Source organism: Anabrus simplex, chromosome 2 (genome assembly GCF_040414725.1).
Source record: "Anabrus simplex isolate iqAnaSimp1 chromosome 2, ASM4041472v1, whole genome shotgun sequence".
In the NCBI taxonomy this organism is placed as follows: domain Eukaryota; kingdom Metazoa; phylum Arthropoda; class Insecta; order Orthoptera; family Tettigoniidae; genus Anabrus; species Anabrus simplex.
This window is the reverse complement of record NC_090266.1, coordinates 332,362,401-332,382,404: the sequence shown is the minus strand read 5'-3', so window position 1 is coordinate 332,382,404 and position 20,004 is coordinate 332,362,401. Positions and strand designations below refer to the sequence as shown.

General features: G+C 38.6%; 1 protein-coding gene across 11 annotated transcripts in view; it reads right to left on the bottom strand.

The window, feature by feature from the left end:
• Positions 1-20,004, bottom strand: part of LOC136864113 (uncharacterized) — a 929,406-nt gene that overhangs the window by 594,279 nt on the left and 315,123 nt on the right. For all 11 annotated transcript variants that reach the window (XR_010859273.2, XR_010859274.2, XM_067140697.2 and 8 more), the window contains exon 9: positions 11,582-11,814. Coding sequence is in view for 9 of the 11 variants with exons in the window: in XM_067140697.2 (XP_066996798.2) it covers positions 11,582-11,814 (233 nt within the window). In the remaining 2 variants the exon portion in view is untranslated. The remainder of the gene's footprint in view (positions 1-11,581; positions 11,815-20,004) is intronic.

Sequence of the window (20,004 nt, the reverse complement as noted above, 5' to 3'; positions counted from 1 at the left end):
AATCCACCAACACAAGACTGACATATTTAAACACCTTCAAATACCACCAGACTGTGCCACTATCAAACCCACCAACTTGAGCTTAAAAGGTCAGTGCTCTACCACCTGAGCTACCCAGCCCAGCTTTAAAAGGTGCATACTGTATTTACTAGATATTGTAACAGGAGTTGAATACAGGTGCAGATGTGATATCATGGAAGTGGAAAGTTCCTCTGTAACTGCAGTGTTTTTCACAGAGACAGAACAGAATCTTAAGGAAAAGATTATACATACTGGTAAAAGCAGCATTTGTTAGCTATGAAAAAATGAGAAACATGAAATTCTATGTACAAGGCTCTTCTCTAAGAACAATATGCAATTTTATGTTTTAGGAACATAGAGAACTGGAAGGGGTGGTACTAATGCAGAATTATTTGACAGGACAAACACCTAAATGGGGAATGACACAGAAAGGAACGTGATCATAGCGGGTGATCCTGGGAAGATAACGGCAGTGTGGTTATTTTTTTTTTCCCCCCGAAGAAAAGGTGGCAGTACTCACCCTATCTTCTTCATAAAACTGAATGCTACAGGAGCTCCCATACTTACTTTGTATCAACGGATGTATCCACTTCTTCTCTTGTTCTCTGTTTGTATCCAAAGTGGAATGTCATGCCTACACCAGCCACAGATATCTGTCCAGTTTGAAACTGGTCGGAGGAGGTCCTACTACTTTTAATGAACATGAGTGCAGAGGTTGTTTGTAGCAGTAAAGATGATCTGAGGATGGTGTCAGGAGAGATCCCACTGAAAAAATCCTCTTTATCAGTGGAAGATATAGCAATGGTGCACAATGTGTTTGAGAGAGAAAGCAGTCTATTTGACACTTTATCTTCTTCAAGATACTCAAGAAAACCAAGATAAGCCTCTCTTTCATTCACTGGAAGCTTTTGTGCCAGCTTTCTAATGTTTGCCTTTCCAAGAGTGACTTGTTTTCCTGTCTTTTCTGGCCAGTAATGATATTCTTCTTACAATCAGCATCTGCCCCCTCTAGTAGTCTTCCTTCTAAGGATACCTTTAAGCCCTGAGAAAAGTTGCCTGAATTCACTGAAGAGCTGTGCTTCTTGTTTATTTCATTGTGAATTTCTATCTCTTTGAACGTCATGTTCATTTCACTTTGGACGGAGACGCTATAGTATGAGCCAGCTTGAACAGTTCTTTATAAAAACACTTGTATTGTCCTCCTTACCATACTTCTTTTTGGAGAACGAAAGCAGCTCCATTCCTAGCTTCATTAGGGGTCCCACTGTATTACAATATATAACCATTTCCTGCAATTCTAAACTTAAATCACTCAGCTCTTGAAGAGCATCACATATTACACAAATACAAAATAAAATGAAAAGATGTATTTCTTTTTTTTTTTCCTATTTGCTTCATGCAACACCAACACAGATAGGATATGGGCACAGATGGGATAGGAAAGGGCTAGAAGTGAAAAGGAAGCAACTGTGTACCTTGATTAAGGTACAGCCTCAGCATCTGCCTGATGTGAAAATGGGCAACCATGGAAAACCATCTCCAGAGCTGCCAACAGCAGGGTTGAAACCCACTACCCCTACTGCAAGCTCATAGCAGTGCGACCCTAAGCGCACGACCAACTTGCTTGGTGTATAATTTTCTTTAGCAAGCCCTCGAAAAGACACCATTCTGTTCTGCTTCTAGGAGCATCCTTCTGTATGCTTGTTAAGAATGAGAAACAAGTGCTGGATAATCTTGCCACATTATATGGACTGTACGGAAGCTTCATGCTACGCATCATGTACTCCAGACCCTTCCCATTTTCAGAAGGTGCAAATTTAATGTTGCTGCACACTCCTGCAGTTGCCTTGCACTTTTCGGATAAGCGGGCTATGTTACATATAGTTTGTCTAACCAAATCTTAAATTTATTCACTGCAGCCGTAACACTTATTGCATCATTAATGGCAATGCCAAATGATGATTACAATAATGGCGTATGACCTCCGGAGAGGCCTGGTGCAGGTGTTTTCCACGTAGACGGCTTATTAGGCGACCTGAATGTCTGTGAAGGTGAGGGCCCTATCTAGGATGATTTCTAATACTGAATACGCAACACACACCCAGCCCCCGAGCCACTGGAATTAACCAATTAACGTTTAAATCCCTGACCCAGCCGAGAATCGAACCCAGTACCCTCTGAACCGATGGACAGTACGCTGACCATTCAGCCAACGAGGCAGACAAATGATGATTAGTACAGTGCCACACAATTACATTCGGAAATCTGTCTTGTAGCAACTCTCTTAACACCACTACGTGCACCTAACATCAATGCAGCTCCATCACAAGTCATAGACAGAAGGTAATCCTACTGACATTCCAAGTCTTTCAGGTTGACTCATTAATGAACAGAAAATACCTTTGGCAGTCACACCATTAAGTTCAATCAAATCAAGGAAAAGGTTCATCAAAGCAGACAATTCAGGTATTATCACACAAACATAAACCATTAGAACACTTTTGATGATGAAAGGGGTTGATTAGTCAATAATTAGCAATTTTTTTTTGCAATAATAATCTGGATGACTACAATTTTCCTCACTGTATTGCAAATGCAGTTAATTATATTAATACAGGCATTCGTGGAAAGAAGGATGTGGCCCATATCTACACCATTAAGCTCCTGAAGGTGAGTTTCATCTTCAAAATTGTTGAATAAATGTTTGTTTTTTCTGCCACTTTGTAAGCCATTAGAAATAGCTTAGGAGATTCTTTTTCATGAGACAGAGCATTCAAACACAATTTACCCGAAGCTTCGTGTTTAGCTTGTCGTTAATTTTCAAAGCTGCTCTGTGGGCTGCACTTCGCTTATGGTCATAAATCCTTTTTCTCAAAGACATTGTTTTTATGATCTACCACCGGCTCACTCTGAAAAAAATCATCACTCCCATCTGTTTTACTGGCCTTAAACTAGTAAAATCTTGGCACACCTTACAACCTAGCATTTTTATTTTTGCCATTCGTTTCTATTATAGAAGTCAATTTTCACAGTCAATGTCCAACAATCACGCCCATTATGGTCAGAATGGTTTCCCCTCCTGAAAGGCAGTAAATTTACCAGTATTTATGATGTTTTCTTCACATTCACTGATTCACAGCTTGAAGGTTTAAGGGATATTCAAAAGCATTGTAATACTTTCTTTTATTGTTCACCTGTACAAAATAATTAGTTATTTTATTCATTTCACTTAAACTTGTTAACCACATGCACCTCTTCCACCTACTAAACAAATATAAACACAAAACAAAACAAGTGCTTTTCAGAATTACATTAAAAACAAAGAATGCACTAAATATCAACACACATTAACCCCAGATCAAGTACAATGCTTACCTATTTACTACTTGTTTGCTGCTACATTAGTATTAACCTCTATGCTGCCGAATAAAATTTGGAGCTTTACTGGAAAATGTTATATTAATTAATCAGTGAAAAATATACATTTATTTTTACCTCATATAACACGATTTTCTTCTGAAATAAGTATTAAAAATCTACTGAAAAGTAATACTTAGAGAATAATACTGAAATTCTGCACAAATACACTGTACAAAAAAAAAAAAAAAAAAAAAAAAAAAAATATATAAAAAAAAATGGAAAACTACAAGTATCTGAAATTAAGGACACTCCTCTGTATATATACACTGCAAAAAAGACAATACCAATTACACATAATACTTTGAAAATATGGAACTAAGTGATGAAAAATTAATCAAATAACTCAAAAAATGTGATTTTCTTCTCAAATGAATACTAAAAATCATGCAAAATTGATATTTTGAGAATAATATTCACAATGCACAATAATAATAATAATAATAATAATAATAATAATAATAATAATAATAATAATAATAATAATAATGCCTCAGCTACCATGTGCAGACATTTCAATTTGACACCAACTGGCTGTCTGCTCATCAATTTCGATGCGCCGTTTTATTGTAGGCCCACTAGATGGCAGACTGAGTAAAGCAAAACCCTCTTGGGGGTCTATGGCTGAGATTTAATGAATTTTGTCTGGTAAACACCAAATATGTCACCAGAGATCTTTTACATGCCGTCATCGTATGGCGTGGAGTGTCAAATGGACTTTTTTTCATCCTTAAAAAATCTGACTACCTCTGCCGGGTTTGAACCCGCAATTTTAGGATCCGGAGGCCAACACTCTACCACTGATCTACAGAGGCAGCTACAATACACAATTACACTGTACGAAACAAAATGTGGAAAAAGTTATTTTGTGGTAAAATTACTGTAACTTTTGTTCCTGTTCACAGAAAAACCCTACAACACTAAAAGTAATATAGGAAAATACATATATGACACTATGAAAGGCAACACTGAGTATACACTGCAAAACCAGCAATAGAAATTATACACAAATTATAGACTCACAGTTGAGAAAAAATTCCAAATCCCTGAATTCTACTTTCTACCTACTACTGAATTAGATAGTCTGACCTCAAAATTGGCTTTCTGTTCATTGAGGTAAAGATTTACAAACTACAAAAATACACTGCAAAAACAAAACTCCAAAAATTGTAAGTCATTTTCTTGTAAATCGATGGCAGTGATTTATTTTATCGAAGTCCTACCCATCAGCTCTGAAGATTAGTTCATGATAGCCACATGCAGTACTCCTTGGAACACTTCAAAGTGTGATATTTCTCAAAGCACAGCACAATACACAAGGGCGGATTGTCTGGACATTGTTTACAAACGTAGCCTATTTGCTTGCGTTGGCAGGCCCCTTACTCTCTCTCTTTACACTGAGCTAGCATTAAAGAACACACAGCATAATTAGGTTTGTGTTTCTTGTCTTCCAATTGTCTTGGAAAGTGCCTCTCCATCAATCTGACCACCAAAGTAGGGGTTGAGTATTCTCTTCCCCTTTTGTTCGGCACCCAACGCACATAATTTTCCAGGAGGCTGTGAATAATATTCTCCCAAAATTTTCTGTGGGATACCCTTTTTCCTGGGTTCTGAATGTTGTACGCAATACAGCTGTTTAAGAGAGCAACTTCAATTATAAAGTGCCACAGTACCACGTACCATTTCAGGGTTCACCTATCAAATAGATAAGTCGAACAGTAATGATCGAACTGATCGACACCTCCCATGCTTTTGTTATACATCACCAATAATTGGTTTTAACATTTTGTGTTTTCCCTTCTTTGAATTCACCTCCACCTGTGGTACCCCAGTATTACCCACTGTAGACAACAGCATGTTTACTCTCCCAGCATCTTGTCTTGTGCAGGCCAACATATTTTCATCTTGTGTTACGCACACTCTTGGCAAGTCTTCCTGCTTCATTTTCACTACCTTCCTACTGACCATAACAGTGCCACAAGCACCAGTGCCTGAATGCAGTGAGTTTGTAAAAAGCTGTACTCTTGTATAAAAAATTGTCCATGTACACAACATATCCCTTATGTAGTGGACCAGGCATCAGTTCCTTTACTATTTGCGAAGACAGCCCATCAACTGGTGCAACTTGTGACTCACATTTGCCAGTGTACTGTATATGTTGTATTTCAACAAATAACCTGTATGTCAGTCGCATAATGACCAAAGTTTCACACCCCACTTAGATTATAGTTTACTGGGTAGATATTGCTTGAATGATAGCCGAAATATTAATTTTAGCATGCTCTCATCAACAGAGAGATCTCGCCCACACTAAAAAATATCACTGTAGCAGGTCTTGGTAAAGTCCATAATTGGTCTGATCTTGAAAAGGGGATCATATCCATCAAGGCCTTTTGTTACCTGATTAGCAATATTGTTGGAATGCAAAAATGACCTCATAAGCTAGTACTGATTTTGTGAGAAAATTTCAGAAAATCCAGCAGTAGTGGTCAGCCAAAAACTTACACAAAAATAGGATTCGGTGGAGGGTTTGCGACACATTCCCATACCTATTTCTATAGTAATGAGCGCCTTGATATCCTCTGGTCATACATCAGACCATTTCCAGTAGCGGCTGTGCAGAGAAAATCTCACAGTTGTATCTGTTTTCAATAAGAAATAATCATTGATCTCGTGAGCGATATGTTCATAAATTGCTTTAGGGAATAATTTGGTAAAACATTTGGTGAAAGCCCTTCGATACTTTTCACACCGGTAACCTCCAAAAATTAGGTACATTATTCAAAGCAATATCCGACTCTTTTATCGCGTATCAGACTTCTTTCCATGCACCAGACACAATGAACCTAGGACTATCCATAGCCTCACTAGACTCACTGTCAATCTCACTATTGCCATCATCACTGATTTCCAGCTCCGAACAACTATTCACGTCACAGGGAAAATCGTCGTCATCTTCCTCTGTGTCAATGTCTGACATACTTTTGGAAAGCCACTTATTAATGTTGTCCTCGGGTTTCCTTTTCTTCGGCTGCACACTCATTATGTCCAGAAGTCACCTTGGGCAATGAATTACCATTTTAAACCTTATATGCAATTAAAATATACCCACTTCCACACACAAACAACGTACCAACAATACACTAGCAGGCAGAAAGAATGGCGTGACCAGGCGTGACTCGTGCTATTTAAAACTGACCTTCGGTCTGCAACTAGGAAGCAGCATGCCGCAGAGCATTGCAAACGCTGTCTTCCCTCCTGTCCGACTCAAGTCGAACATGGCATCACATAGTAATAACATTCTGAAGCTGTGGACAAAAGTCGAATACGGCAGCGAGCGGAGTGCAATCGCCGTTCGACTGAAGTTGAACATGGCAGCGTGAAGGTTAATGGCACTTGGTGCAATATGGATACAGTTAAATTGTCCTTGACCAGAATAGTTAGTTTGCTGAAGGGTGAAAAAATCAACCTCTACTCTATTGTAATCTAGTAGCCAAAATGTTGAAGGACAAGGACAAGAAAGAGCAATATGAAGACTCTTTCTTTTCCATTAACTCTGAACTGACGACACAATGTAGTTAACAGGACAAGAATGATAATTTTAGAACGGCAGTTTACAGAAACTTCAATCATGTGCTTGTACGCATTATATGCACAGAAACATAACATAAGCAGGCAAACAAGCTTAATTTTAACCCATAAGTGAATACTCCACAGGAATTGTCATAGGAATATTTGGAATAATATCCAATTATTTTGGTCAGGTCAGGAACACCCTGCTACCGTATGTGACAGTGGACAGCACTACCTGCGACTGTCTGCCGTGGGTTGGGCGGCCAGTACCAAACCGGACAAACTAGGGGTGTGTCTACAAAGAGCTGTACCACCTCGGGATGAGGAAACGAGTTTACTTTAGTTGAGAAATATTCGCGCATTCGCGGTTATTGCTATTCATACAGCAGGCGAGATCATTAACAAAGTGGTCGTTTAATATCTCGTAACTCGTGCCAATATATGTATATATTTGGAGAGAAGTAAGTTTAAAATGTGATAAAAGCTATCCAATTAAAACGGTTGTTTTAGTGGCCAACGTACCTAAGAAATAATAATATTAATTTTATGTCCCCACGTACTTTTAACGATTTTCGGAGACGCCAAACAAAACATACTAGGGTATGCGTTAATAAAAAAAGAGACAACGAACGTACAAAATTTATTATGATAATAAAAAGCATTACCGCCACACCTGTAGATATTCATAAATGTGGTATATTTTCCTATTATTTATTTTTATTCTTTCCGTCGAGGAACTTTTGGCACCATCAGGGCGATAATATACCTAACCTAAACAATGTGGCCTGTCTTATCTCATGGACAACTGTTTATAAAATCCTAATGTGATAAATGTAGAGAACAAGCATGGACTGTACTCAAAAATAGGGGTCTGTGTTTCAACAGCCGCAGTTATCAAAAGAATGTTTCCAGTTACTATGTATTGCATTTGAAAGTACAACTCGTAACATACACTAGTTATCAGCTGATGGTTTAATAATAATAATGTTATTTGTTTTATGTCCCAGTAACTACTCTTTTACGGTTTACGGAGACGCCGAGGTGCCGGAATTTTGTCCCTCAGAAGTTCTTTTACGTGCCACTAAATCTACCGACACGAGGCTGACGTATTTGAGCACGTTCAAATACCACTGGACTGAGCCAGGATCGAACCTGCCAAGTTGGAGTCAGAAGGCCAGCGCCTCAACCATCTGAGCCACTCAGCCCGGCAGCTGATGGTTTGGCATTTCTTCTATAGACGGCTTCATTCGGAAGGAGTAGCTTCTGCTACATATACACCAACTGGGAATATAAGAGACCATCTCCAGAAACCATTTGGGAATAGATTCACACTGTTTAGATACTATAGTCGGGAACGAAATTATTTTTAAAAGGTTCAAAAAGACAGGACCTCGTATGCTCTCGATTGCAGTGCATGGCTCAAACAGAATGAAGCATGGCTGACGCAACTGACAAGATGGCAGTGAACATAACGTCACTTGGAATTCCGACACGCCGGTAGCAGGGCAGGAAACTTGGCGGCGCAAGGCGATAATTCAAATGAAAGCAGTGATCAGGTTTACGGTGTGGTAGGCCTACTGCTGAACTGACAGAAACAAATGACTGCCATTAAGTTATTTTGTATCAATATTTAATTATATGATAACACGATACCCTTATCCCTTTGTTCTACGGGGTCGAGTATGAAGTGAGACGAATCTTCGTAGCGAGGTTTTACGGCCGTATGCCCTTCCTGACGTCAACCTTACCAGAGGAATTAATGAGATGTAACGAATGTAACTTTTATATGTACCGTAGGTCTAAAAGTCGTGTTCACAATTTATTGTCCTTTTACGTTTAAAAATACTGCCTTCCGATGAAAACAGCCAGTATAACTTAAATACATTCTAAGTTTGTTAAATAAGAGTATAGAATGTATACACATACAATTTATAGCTCTTTATTGCTTAGAAGTCATGTGTTCGCTGCACGAAATTTTGAGGTTATCGCATATTGGACCCCCCTTTAGTATTTTTGGCTGTAAAAATGGGATAAAAAGGGGTCTAATACGTGAGTAAATACGGTAACCTGGTTCCTGCAGACTGCTGCGTGAAGACATCTACGAGATTCATGGAAAACTACAAGCAACCAGCTGCATTGCTTGGTTAGGGGAAGAAAAAATAGGGAACATATGTAACCTATAGGTTATTAAAAGTCCAAGGAGGGCAAGGCAGCCCAGTTGTACAAGCTTGAATTAGTGTGCCCTTCGCTGGAATTTGTAGAGAGTGGTATGCTGTCAAGCCTGTATACCATGAATTGGAATGTTGATTGTATGTATGTGTTGTCAATCAGGGTGTCATATGAAATAGTACAACCTGAATTTATGTTTTTGGTAGTAGTATCTGTGACAGGAGATCCATAGAGCCACCCAGGCTCCTTTCGGGTCCTGGCTAGAAGTTTTAAGGTCAGATACTCTTTGTCTTTTTCTTGATTGCTGGCATCTTTTCAATTTATCTGTGATTGGCTCTAATGTGAATTAACTGCCCTTTTAAGGCTGAATGCCCTTCCTGATGCTAACCCTATGTAGAGGGACAAATTCACTATTGCACATTTCTGTGACGGCTGATAGTGAGACGTGTTGTATGTAAATGGAGATGTGTATTAAGACAGTTAGAAATATCCAGCCTGAGCTAGAGCAATTAACCAAACGCAGCTAAATTGCCTGGCCATGAATCAAAGCTGGGGCCCCTGAACTGAAGGCAATTGTGCTAACCATTCAGACAAGGAGCTGGACTGTCAGATGAACTTCCTGAGACCACATAATTTTTCTGGAGAAATTTTCACTCCGCTGCCTGCCATTCCAAAAAAGGTAACATATGAATACAAACCACAAACTTAAGTTCGAAGAAAATGAACAAATGGCCATAACATCTATCATTATGTCAAATAACACAGAGAAGCCAGTGAAATTCACAACCACCTGGAAAATTACAATAAGAAAGGAGAATTCTACCTCTACCTCAATAACATGTTATATCATTTTTGCCTACCTTCATGGATGTAAGTGCTACCATTATAGCAACACTGAAGACTACATCCAACCTAACCCTTCCCACCCTCAATCCTAAGACAAACCTGGAAGAGCCCAGAATAGATAATGAAAAATCAATAATCTATCTTGGTTAAAAAAAAACCTATAGAAGAGGACCAAAACGTTCTAAGCAACATCACGGTTCAAGTCTTATCTGTAACTTTCTCCTATAACATAAATACAATGCTACTGCCATCTACCACTCGCTGAGAAGGAATCAATCTCTCACTCCGAACTTACCAGTCACACTCCACGGTAAATTATCAGTGAATACAAGTTTGATGGAACCTAGCATTGCAAAAATCTACCTTACAGATTTATACAGAATTATTTCTTGCTGCTAAACATAAAATGAACATCAAAGTAAAGAATTCTGGAAATGAGAATCTCAATTCATTATCATCACAATATCGTATTATGCAACTTCAAACACTTTGGGGCATTTATGGAACTTCTCCACCTTTTCCTCTCCTTCCACCATTCTTTTTGCGTACTTCTGTTCCATTCCAGTTTCCGTCGTCTTATACAGGTCTTGATCAAGTTTATTCACCTTGCTCTCTCTCCCTCAAACTTATCCTTTGGTATTCTGCCCTCCTCCATTCTCTTCACATGTCCAAATCATCTTAGTCTACTCTTCTCAATTCTATCATTCAACTTCTCTACTACAATTTCCTGCCTGATATTGTCGTTTCTCATTTCAACTCTCCTTGTCCTTACTATCATTATTCTTTTTTTTATGTATATGGCCTGAATTTTACTCTCCTCACTTCTTGTTACTGCCCAAGTCTCCACAGAATATATCAATATTTGTTTATAGCATCCTTTGTGTAGCACATCCTTATACCTTCTTAGTTACCCCCTTCTTTATCCAAATGACATTCCTCACATTCTAGTAGAATGCAATCACAGTCGCACTCTTTTGCTAATCTGTACATCTGGCCTTGATTTTTGCATTAGTTTGCTACCTAGGGATTTGAAGCTGTCCACTATTTCAATTATCTCAATTATTTTGCTGAAACTACGTCAGATTCACTACATGACAATGAAAATGACACCGTGTCATGAAACCTAACTGACAATCCTCATGATAATATACCTGCATTCAGGAAAGGGACAGCAATCAAACTTATACAGAAAAGAGTAGGAAAAATGAAATATTCTGTAAAAAATTCCAATTCTAGTGTAAACTCTTCCTTGCAAAAGGTTTGTGATGAGATTGTAACGGACCTTGAAATAGTATGAAATAATAAAATTTGATTTCAATGAAGATATTTCTAAATTGGTAAACTGATAGTTCATATGAACATCATTGGGAAATTTCAAATCTACTCCCTACATACTGCCTCTGATGTTATAAAATAGTATGTTTATAGATAATTTTACTTTTTCCACTGCTCTTGATTTTTCACATTTGCCAAAATAAGCAGTGGTCTATAAGCAACCAGGCAAGGTATTCTTTCATGCTTTTCAAGTTTTGAAATGTTTTATAAATCTACTTACCCATTTCTCCTGCTTTAAGCCAAATATCTTCAAAGGCAGAAAGTTCTCCCTCATCAGCTTCCTCATCCTCATTTTCTATCTCTTCAACTACTCGTTTGACATCTTCGGGTATATCTTCATTCACATCACTTTCATCTAATAAAGATCCATCAGTATCTTTCTTGTTGAGAACTGGATGCCGTTTCGTTGAACCTTTTAAGGCATTCAGGAATGAGCTGGGAATTTCTGTATTACTATTTAACAGAAAAGAGAGTCATAATTAGTATGAGATTATACTAGACTAGAGGAAACATTGAGTAAAAGGTCCTAAACAGTCTAAGAAAAATATATAATGTTTACAAAATGGGCAAAAGACTACAAGCAACAGTAAATTGGAAGTTATATATTATCTTATTCTGTTACTGGTACAGTTGGTTGGCATGTAATCATGCTTAAATCCAAGAGACCTACTGTATGTCAACAGATTTTTAGCACATTGAGGGAGAACCATACTGAGTATTGAAAGTTGCAATTTTCATACGATATTTGCCATTTCTCGTTATTTATGAGTTTCATACACGTATTGACTGATTACACATATATGGATAAGAAAGAAATACCACCTTATCAATACTGTTTATTGTAAATGCAGACTTACATCAGTACCGGTTTCGACCCTATTTGGTCATCATCAGCTGACATATCATGGTTTTACATCTATTAGGCATTGGTTTGTATTAATTATCTAAAAAGATGTTGTCATCCATTAGCACATCCGGATGTCTAATGTTGTCATTCCAGTTGTAAGTCCGTGAAAGTAAAATTTTTTTGACTATTAAATATGATTGTAAAAACTAAGCTTAAAAACTAATTGTACGTACACATTAAACACATTAAAAACACTAAAAACATTTATATAAAAACATTTAATGGGTTTAAAAGTTCATGTCTTGCGTATTCCTTTTTCAGTTTTCCATGTTTTTTTTTTTTTGCTAGGGGCTTTACGTCGCACCGACACAGATAGGTCTTATGGCGACGATGGGATGGGAAAGGCCTAGGAGTTGGAAGGAAGCGGCCGTGGCCTTAATTAAGGTACAGCCCCAGCATTTGCCTGGTGTGAAAATGGGAAACCACGGAAAACCATCTTCAGGGCTGCCGATAGTGGGATTCGAACCTACTATCTCCCGGATGCAAGCTCACAGCCGCGCGCCTCTACGCGCACGGCCAACTCGCCCGGTGTTTTCCATGTTAGGGTCTTGTGAGCATATATTTACATCGGTTGATTTTGTGCTCGTAAACAGTGGTACGGTATAAGTTCTTGCGAATGTTCTATTTGACTGAAAGATGTCTTCATGTATGCTTATAATAAAAACACAGGTCATTAAATGTTCCAATAGTGTGGACAAAGACAGTATATGGCTCAGCTGTAAACAAAATCTTGTTTTTAAAAGTTTGAATCAGATGATGAATTCTTGGTTTCGTGGATTTGCTTGAATTTGGATTTTGGTGGTAACTCCTTCCCTGTCTATATTTGTATACCGGTGCTATGGTTATCTGTGAAAGATAAACCGATATGAGTAAAGTGTAGTAAGTTTGAAGGAATGCCGAAGGATGTGTGCGAATATGAATTTCTACTTACTGCTGTTGTTGTAGCTGGGTGGCGTTCTGTTTGAGAGCTCGCTGTGTACTGCTACGCATTCGCCTCGGGCTTATGTTCGCTGTAGTGAGGGGTATGGATGGAGGGGTAGGGAGAGTGAGTATTGTGGCGGTAGGGGTGGAGCAGGGCATGTCGTTCGGCGGTTTATTGGAACGTGCCGTGTTCTGTTTATTAACCATTTTGCGGTAATATTGTTTTTTTCTGTAATGTGATTTATACTGTAGTTAGGATTAGCGTATTGGTCTAGGGAAATGTAGAAATCTGTTATGTTGAGCAGGGGGCCCTTAGAATTTATGTTTAGTATTTTCATATCATGTCCGTAAACCTGTGTTTGAATTCTTCGATGTGCTGACCTATTGAAGAAAAGTGATTATGTTTTATTACGTTTAAATGTTTAATAGGGTCGAAACTGGTACTGATGTGTGTCTATATTTACAATAAACAGTATTAATAAGGTGGATTTTTTTCTTATCCATATATATATTTGCCATTTCTTGCGAGTTCATTTATGTTGCCAAAACTTATTATTCTACAATTCAGAACAGTATGGTAACATAATTTCAGATTTTTAACATATCTTATAAAAGTAATTTCAAAAGATACCTTGCATACCAATTTTTAATTTTAATTTGATACTTAATTTGAATATGGTTCATGTTTGTGGGTTAGTGTAGTCACGTACTAGTTCGTGAACCATGGGCAACGGCTGAGTGGCCTAGTAAGTGGTCCTGAGAGTCGGGTTACCAGTTGCTATGGAATGGGAGTGGGCATCTCGGACATATTCTGAGTCATGGCCCTCCTTGTGCTCAGGCGGCTAGGACTATACAATTCACCGGTGGTCCATAACCCGTTAGAGGAGAGATCCTCACTTGGACTATGTGCAAGTAGGGTAGCATCCAGCTTCATGAATTTACCGAGCTCAGAACATTTTAAGCACGTCTCGGACCTATGGGAGTAATGGAGCCCCACTCCCATTTGACAGGCATGGGACTCCTTGGAAACAACTTTGGCGAACAAAATGGAATTCGATGGGGAGCTATCAATATTAATGGGGCTTATGGAAGAAAGAAGGTAGAACTGGCTGAGTCAGCAAAGAGGATGCATCTGGATGTGCTAGGAGTAAGTGATATTCGGGTAAGGGGAGATAACGAGAAAGAGATAGGAGATTATAAAGTGTACTTGACGGGTGTTAGAAAGGGAAGGACAGAGTCTGGGGTAGGGCTCTTTTATCAGCAATACCATTGCCCGCAACATAGTTTCTGTTAGGCGTGTAAATGAGCGAATGATGTGGGTAGATTTGTCAGTTGGAGGAATTAGGACAAGAATTGTGTCCGTGTATTCCCATGTGAGGGTGCAGATGAGGATGAAGTTGACAAGTTTTATGAAGCATTGAGTGACATCATGGACAGGGTCAACAGCAAGGATAGAATAGTGTTAATAGGCGATTTCAATGCGAGAGTTGGGAATAAAACTGAAGGATACGAAAGGGTGATTGGTAAATGTGGAGAAGATATGGAAGCTAATGGGAATGGAAAGCATTTGCTGGACTTCTGTGTTGGTATGGGTTTAGCTGTTACGAATACATTCTTCAGGCGTAAGGCTATTCACCGCAACACATGGGAGGCTAGGGGTACCAGATCCATAATAGACTATATCTTAACTGACTTCGAATTCAGGAAATCTGTTAGGAATGTACGAGTTTTTCGCGGATTTTTCGATGATACAGACCACTATCTGATCTGTAGTGAACTAAGTATCTCTAGGCCTAGGGTAGAGAAAGTGAAATCTGTCTGTAAACGAATAAGGGTAGAAAATCTCCAGGACGAGGAAATTAAACAGAAGTACATGGATATGATTAGTGAGAAGTTTCGAACAGTAGACAGTAAGCAGGTTCAGGATATAGAAAGTGAATGGGTGGCATACAGGGATGCTGTAGTAGAAACAGCAAGGGAATGCCTAGGAACAACTGTGTGTAAAGATGGGAAAAGGTGAACATCTTGGTGGAATGATGAAGTGAGAGCAGCCTGTAAACGTAAATAGAAGGCTTATCAGAAATGGCTCCAAACAAGGGCCGAGGCAGACAGGGATTTGTACGTAGATGAAAGAAACAGAGCGAAACAAATAGTTGTTGAATCCAAAAAGAAGTCATGGGAAAATTTTGGTAACAACCTGGAAAGGCTAGGTCAAGCAGCAAGGAAACCTTTCTGGACAGTAATAAAGAATCTTAGGAAGGGAGGGCAAAAGGAAATGAACAGTGTTTTGAGTAATTCAGGTGAACTCATAATAGATCCCAGGGAATCACTGGAGAAGTGGAGGGAATATTTTGAACATCTTCTCAATGTAAAAGGAAATCATCCTGGTGGTGTTGCAAACAACCAAGCTCATGGGGAGGAGGAAAATAATGTTGGGAAAATTATGCTTGAGGAAGTGGAAAGGATGGTAAATAAACTCCATTGTCATAAGAGAGCATGAATAGATGAAATTAGACCTGAAATGCTGAAGTATAGTGGGAAGGCAGGGATGAAATGGCTTCACAGAGTAGTAAAATTAAGTGGAGTGTTGGTAAGGTACCTTCAGATTGGACAAAAGCAGTAATTGCACCTATCTATAAGCAAGGGAACAGGAAGGATTGCAACAACTATCGAGGTATCTCATTGATTAGTATACCAGGCAAAGTATTCACTGGCATCTTGGAAAGGAGGGTGCGATCAGTCATTGAGAGGAAGTTGGATAAAAACCAGTGTGGTTTCATACAACAGAGAGGCTGTCAGGATCAGATTTTCAGTATGCGCCAGGTAAGTGAAAAATGCTACGAGAGGAATAGGCAGTTGTGTTTATGTTTCGTAGATCTACAGAAAGCATATGACAGGATACCGAGGGAAAAGATGTTCGCCATACTGGGGGACTATGGAATTAAAGGTAGATTATTAAAATCAATCAAAGGCATTTATGTTGACAATTGGGCTTCAGTGAGAATTGATGGTAAAATGAGTTCTTGGTTCAGGGTACTTACAGGGGGTAGACCTTTGCTGTTCGTAGTTTACATGGATCGTCTGCTGAAAGGTTTAAAAATGGCAGCGAGGGATTCAGTTAGGTGGAAATGTAGTAAGCAGTCTGGCCTATGCTGACGACTTGCGACTTGCAGACTGTGCCAAAAGCCTGCAGTCTAATATCTTGGGACTTGAAAATAGGTGCAATGAGTATGGTATGAAAATTAGCCTCTCGAAGACTAAATTGGTGTCAGTAGGTAAGAAATTCAACAGAATTGAATGTCAGATTGGTGATACAAAGCTAGAACAGGTCGATAATTTCAAGTATTTAGGTTGTTTTTTCTCCCAGGATGATAATATAGTAAGTGAGATTGAATCAAGGTGTCGTAAAGCTAATGCAGTGAGCTCGCAGTTGCGATCAGCAGTTTTCTGTAAGAAGGAAGTCAGCTCCCAGACGAAACTATCTTTACATCGGTCTGTTTTCAGACCAACTTTGCTTTACGGGAGAGAAAGCTGGGTGGACTCAGGATATCTTATTCATAAGTTAGAAGTAACAGACACTACATGAAAGTAGCAAGAATGATTGCTGGTACAAACAGGTGGGAACAATGGCAGGAGGGTACTCAGAATGAGAAGATAGAGGCTAATTTAGGAATTAACTCGATGGATAAAGCTGTACGCATAAACTGGCTTCGGTGGTGGGGTCATGGGAGGCAAATGGAGGAGAATAGGTTACCTAGGATAATAATGGACTCTGCTATGGAGGGTAAGAGAAGTAGAGGGAGACCAAGACGACGATGGTTAGACTCGGTTTCTAACGATTTAAAGATAAGAGGTATAGAACTAAATGAGGCCACAACACTAGTTGCAAATCGAGGATTGTGGTGACATTTAGTAAATCCACAGAGGCTTGCAGACTGAACGCCGAAAGGCATAACAGTCTATAATGATAATGTATGTATGTATTTATTTGAGACTTTGTGATAGTTTTCAGGGGTAAGTGAACAATTTATTATTGCTACTCGTATTTGAAAAATTACGGTGATGATGTTATTAAAGTACTTTCTCTCTCACAATTTTGCATTCATTTTTAGAAATATCAAAATTTCATATTTGACCCAAGATGCCTCTGTCTAATTTCATTCTTCTTCTTCTTCTTCTCCTTTTTCAGCTTTTCCCATATCTGTGAGGCCGTAGGTGCGAACTGTGTTGCACATGTGCACTGCTGATGCAATTCCTGACGCCAACCCTATATGGAGGGATATATTTACTATAGCGTATTTGTGTGGTGTTTGAAGAGGAAAGTGTTGGGACAAACACAAACACCCAGTCCCCGGGCCAGAAGAATTAATCAGGCGCGATTAAAATTCCTGACCCGACCTGGGACCCTCTGAACCGAAGGCCTCAACGCTGACCATTCAGCCAATGAGTCGGACTTATAAGATAAATTCATATAGTGTAATAATTATGTGGCATTATCATTACTTTTTAAAATGGGTACAACCTTTACGCAACTCACATTGTAGTATAGGCATGCCAGGCTTGAAGAAAATTAGATAAAACCCATCGCAGTACTAACATTCTGAATACCGAAAAATAAAGTTTTGAGAAACAGCTAATTTTGTATAAAATTATAGCTGCATCACAACTTTCTCCTTCCATGGCCCTTTTTCTTTCCTCAGCAACAGATTTTATTCTACTCTTATTACTAAGCCCTTAGAGATAAAAATATGTGCCCATAGCCAGTGCTAATAAATCTTCGAATGTTGAATGCTTGGAATAGCTGTCATCATCATCATTTTCATATCCCCTTGTCCAGCTCATGCCAGGTACGGGTGTGAATGGCACTTCTCCACCGTTGCCTCAATCATGCAGATTTTGAATGACCAGTCAAAACATATTTAATAATACATGACTGCACCTGATAATTACAAATACTCAGTAAATACAATTACACTGATATTTCTAGAATACACCATGCTGTGATGCCATACCACACTTGAATTCCATGAAGTAAAATGGAACGAATTGTGCAGTGTACAATAACAACATTGTGTCTGGCCTTGACCACGTTCCAAACAAAACATACACCGATCCGAGTCAGTAAGTTCTTGGATGTATAGTTGAACTTGGTATAATGAGCTTTCTCCAGGCAGTGTGGTAATAAAAATTAATCATATTGGCAAGGAAATCATTTATATCCAACGATGAGCCAATCAAAATATTCTGTGCAGAAGATTTTTGTGATGAACTGGTTTCTAGTGACAGTGAATAGAGCAAGACATAACTGTCCAATCATTGCGAAGTGACATACTACTTGCCATTGATGCTTTCACGGCCTGTACTTATAGACATGATACAGGCTTTTGGGCTTATGCCGTGTCAAGAAAATAAGGTGAAATTCTTTCCGTAGAGAACTGTGCTGTTATCACTGATTTGGAGCAATGCCAATATGCTTTTAAACCAGTTCCCACCGGGCGAGTTGGCCGTGCGCGTAGAGGCGCGCGGCTGTGAGCTTGCATCCGGGAGATAGTAGGTTCGAATCCCACTATCGGCAGCCCTGAAAATGGTTTTCCGTGGTTTCCCATTTTCACACCAGGCAAATGCTGGGGCTGTACCTTAAATAAGGCCACGGCCGCTTCCTTCCAACTCCTAGGCCTTTCCTATCCCATCGTCGCCATAAGACCTATCTGTGTCGGTGCGACGTAAAGCCCCTAGCAAAAAAAAAAAAAACCTAGTTCCTGGACATTGTTTTTGAAAATAAAGGAATTAAAAAAATTGTATTTTCTGTCTTTAAGTACAGAATTTCACCTTATTTTCTTGACACGGTATAAGTCCAAAAGCCTATATCATGTCTATATGATATACTACTTGTGTCTTACATTTCACCAAATTATTGTCCTCCTTCACATCAGTTCAAATTCAATCCACGACTGAATGTTCTCGTTCAAAACTCTGATGATATACTGGCATTTGAAAATATATTTATAGCTGTTGATTTCACTGAATATATTTATGAGCAGGCAAACTATGCGGAGAAGGTAATTAGAGCCAAATCACAGGATACTCTATACTACTGACTAGAAACCAATTTCAATGTCCGAAATGAAGCAATTATTAGGTCTAATATTTGTCACTGGCGTTACCACATAACGAGATCTAAAAATGTATTGAGACAGAAAATCCAATTTTTCAAATTCCAGTATTTTCAAAAACAATGTCCAGGAACTGGTTTAAAAGCATATTGGCATTCCTCCATATCAGTGATAATAGCACACATGAAAATAGTATTAGTACAGGTTCTACAAAATCAGGTCCAACCTACAAAACTCTGATCAGCTTGCTTTGGTTTATACACCAAATCACCAGGTTACATTGGTTAGAATTACATTGTTTTGTATCTGGACTGGGAGAAATAGAAAATAAAATTTTTTTGTTTGCTTGTTTAAATAACTATAGTTTTATTGGTAGGATACTTTGAAAGCCAGTTTATTATACGAGTTACACCTTCTGCACTTAATACACTTTACACTTACATAGGTAACCTACACTAGACAAAATATTTCCTAAAGGACTCCGTTACACCGATCACGGCAGAAACAAGTTCTTTAAATAATCAATATACTGTAATACAAGCAGTACTGTAAATTCACAGTTATTTGGTAATTATTACTGCTCTGCTAATTATTATTATTATTATTATTATTATTATTATTATTATTATATATTTTTACAATATGCTTTACATCACACCGACACAGATAGGCCTTATGCTGACGATGGGACAGGAAAGGGCT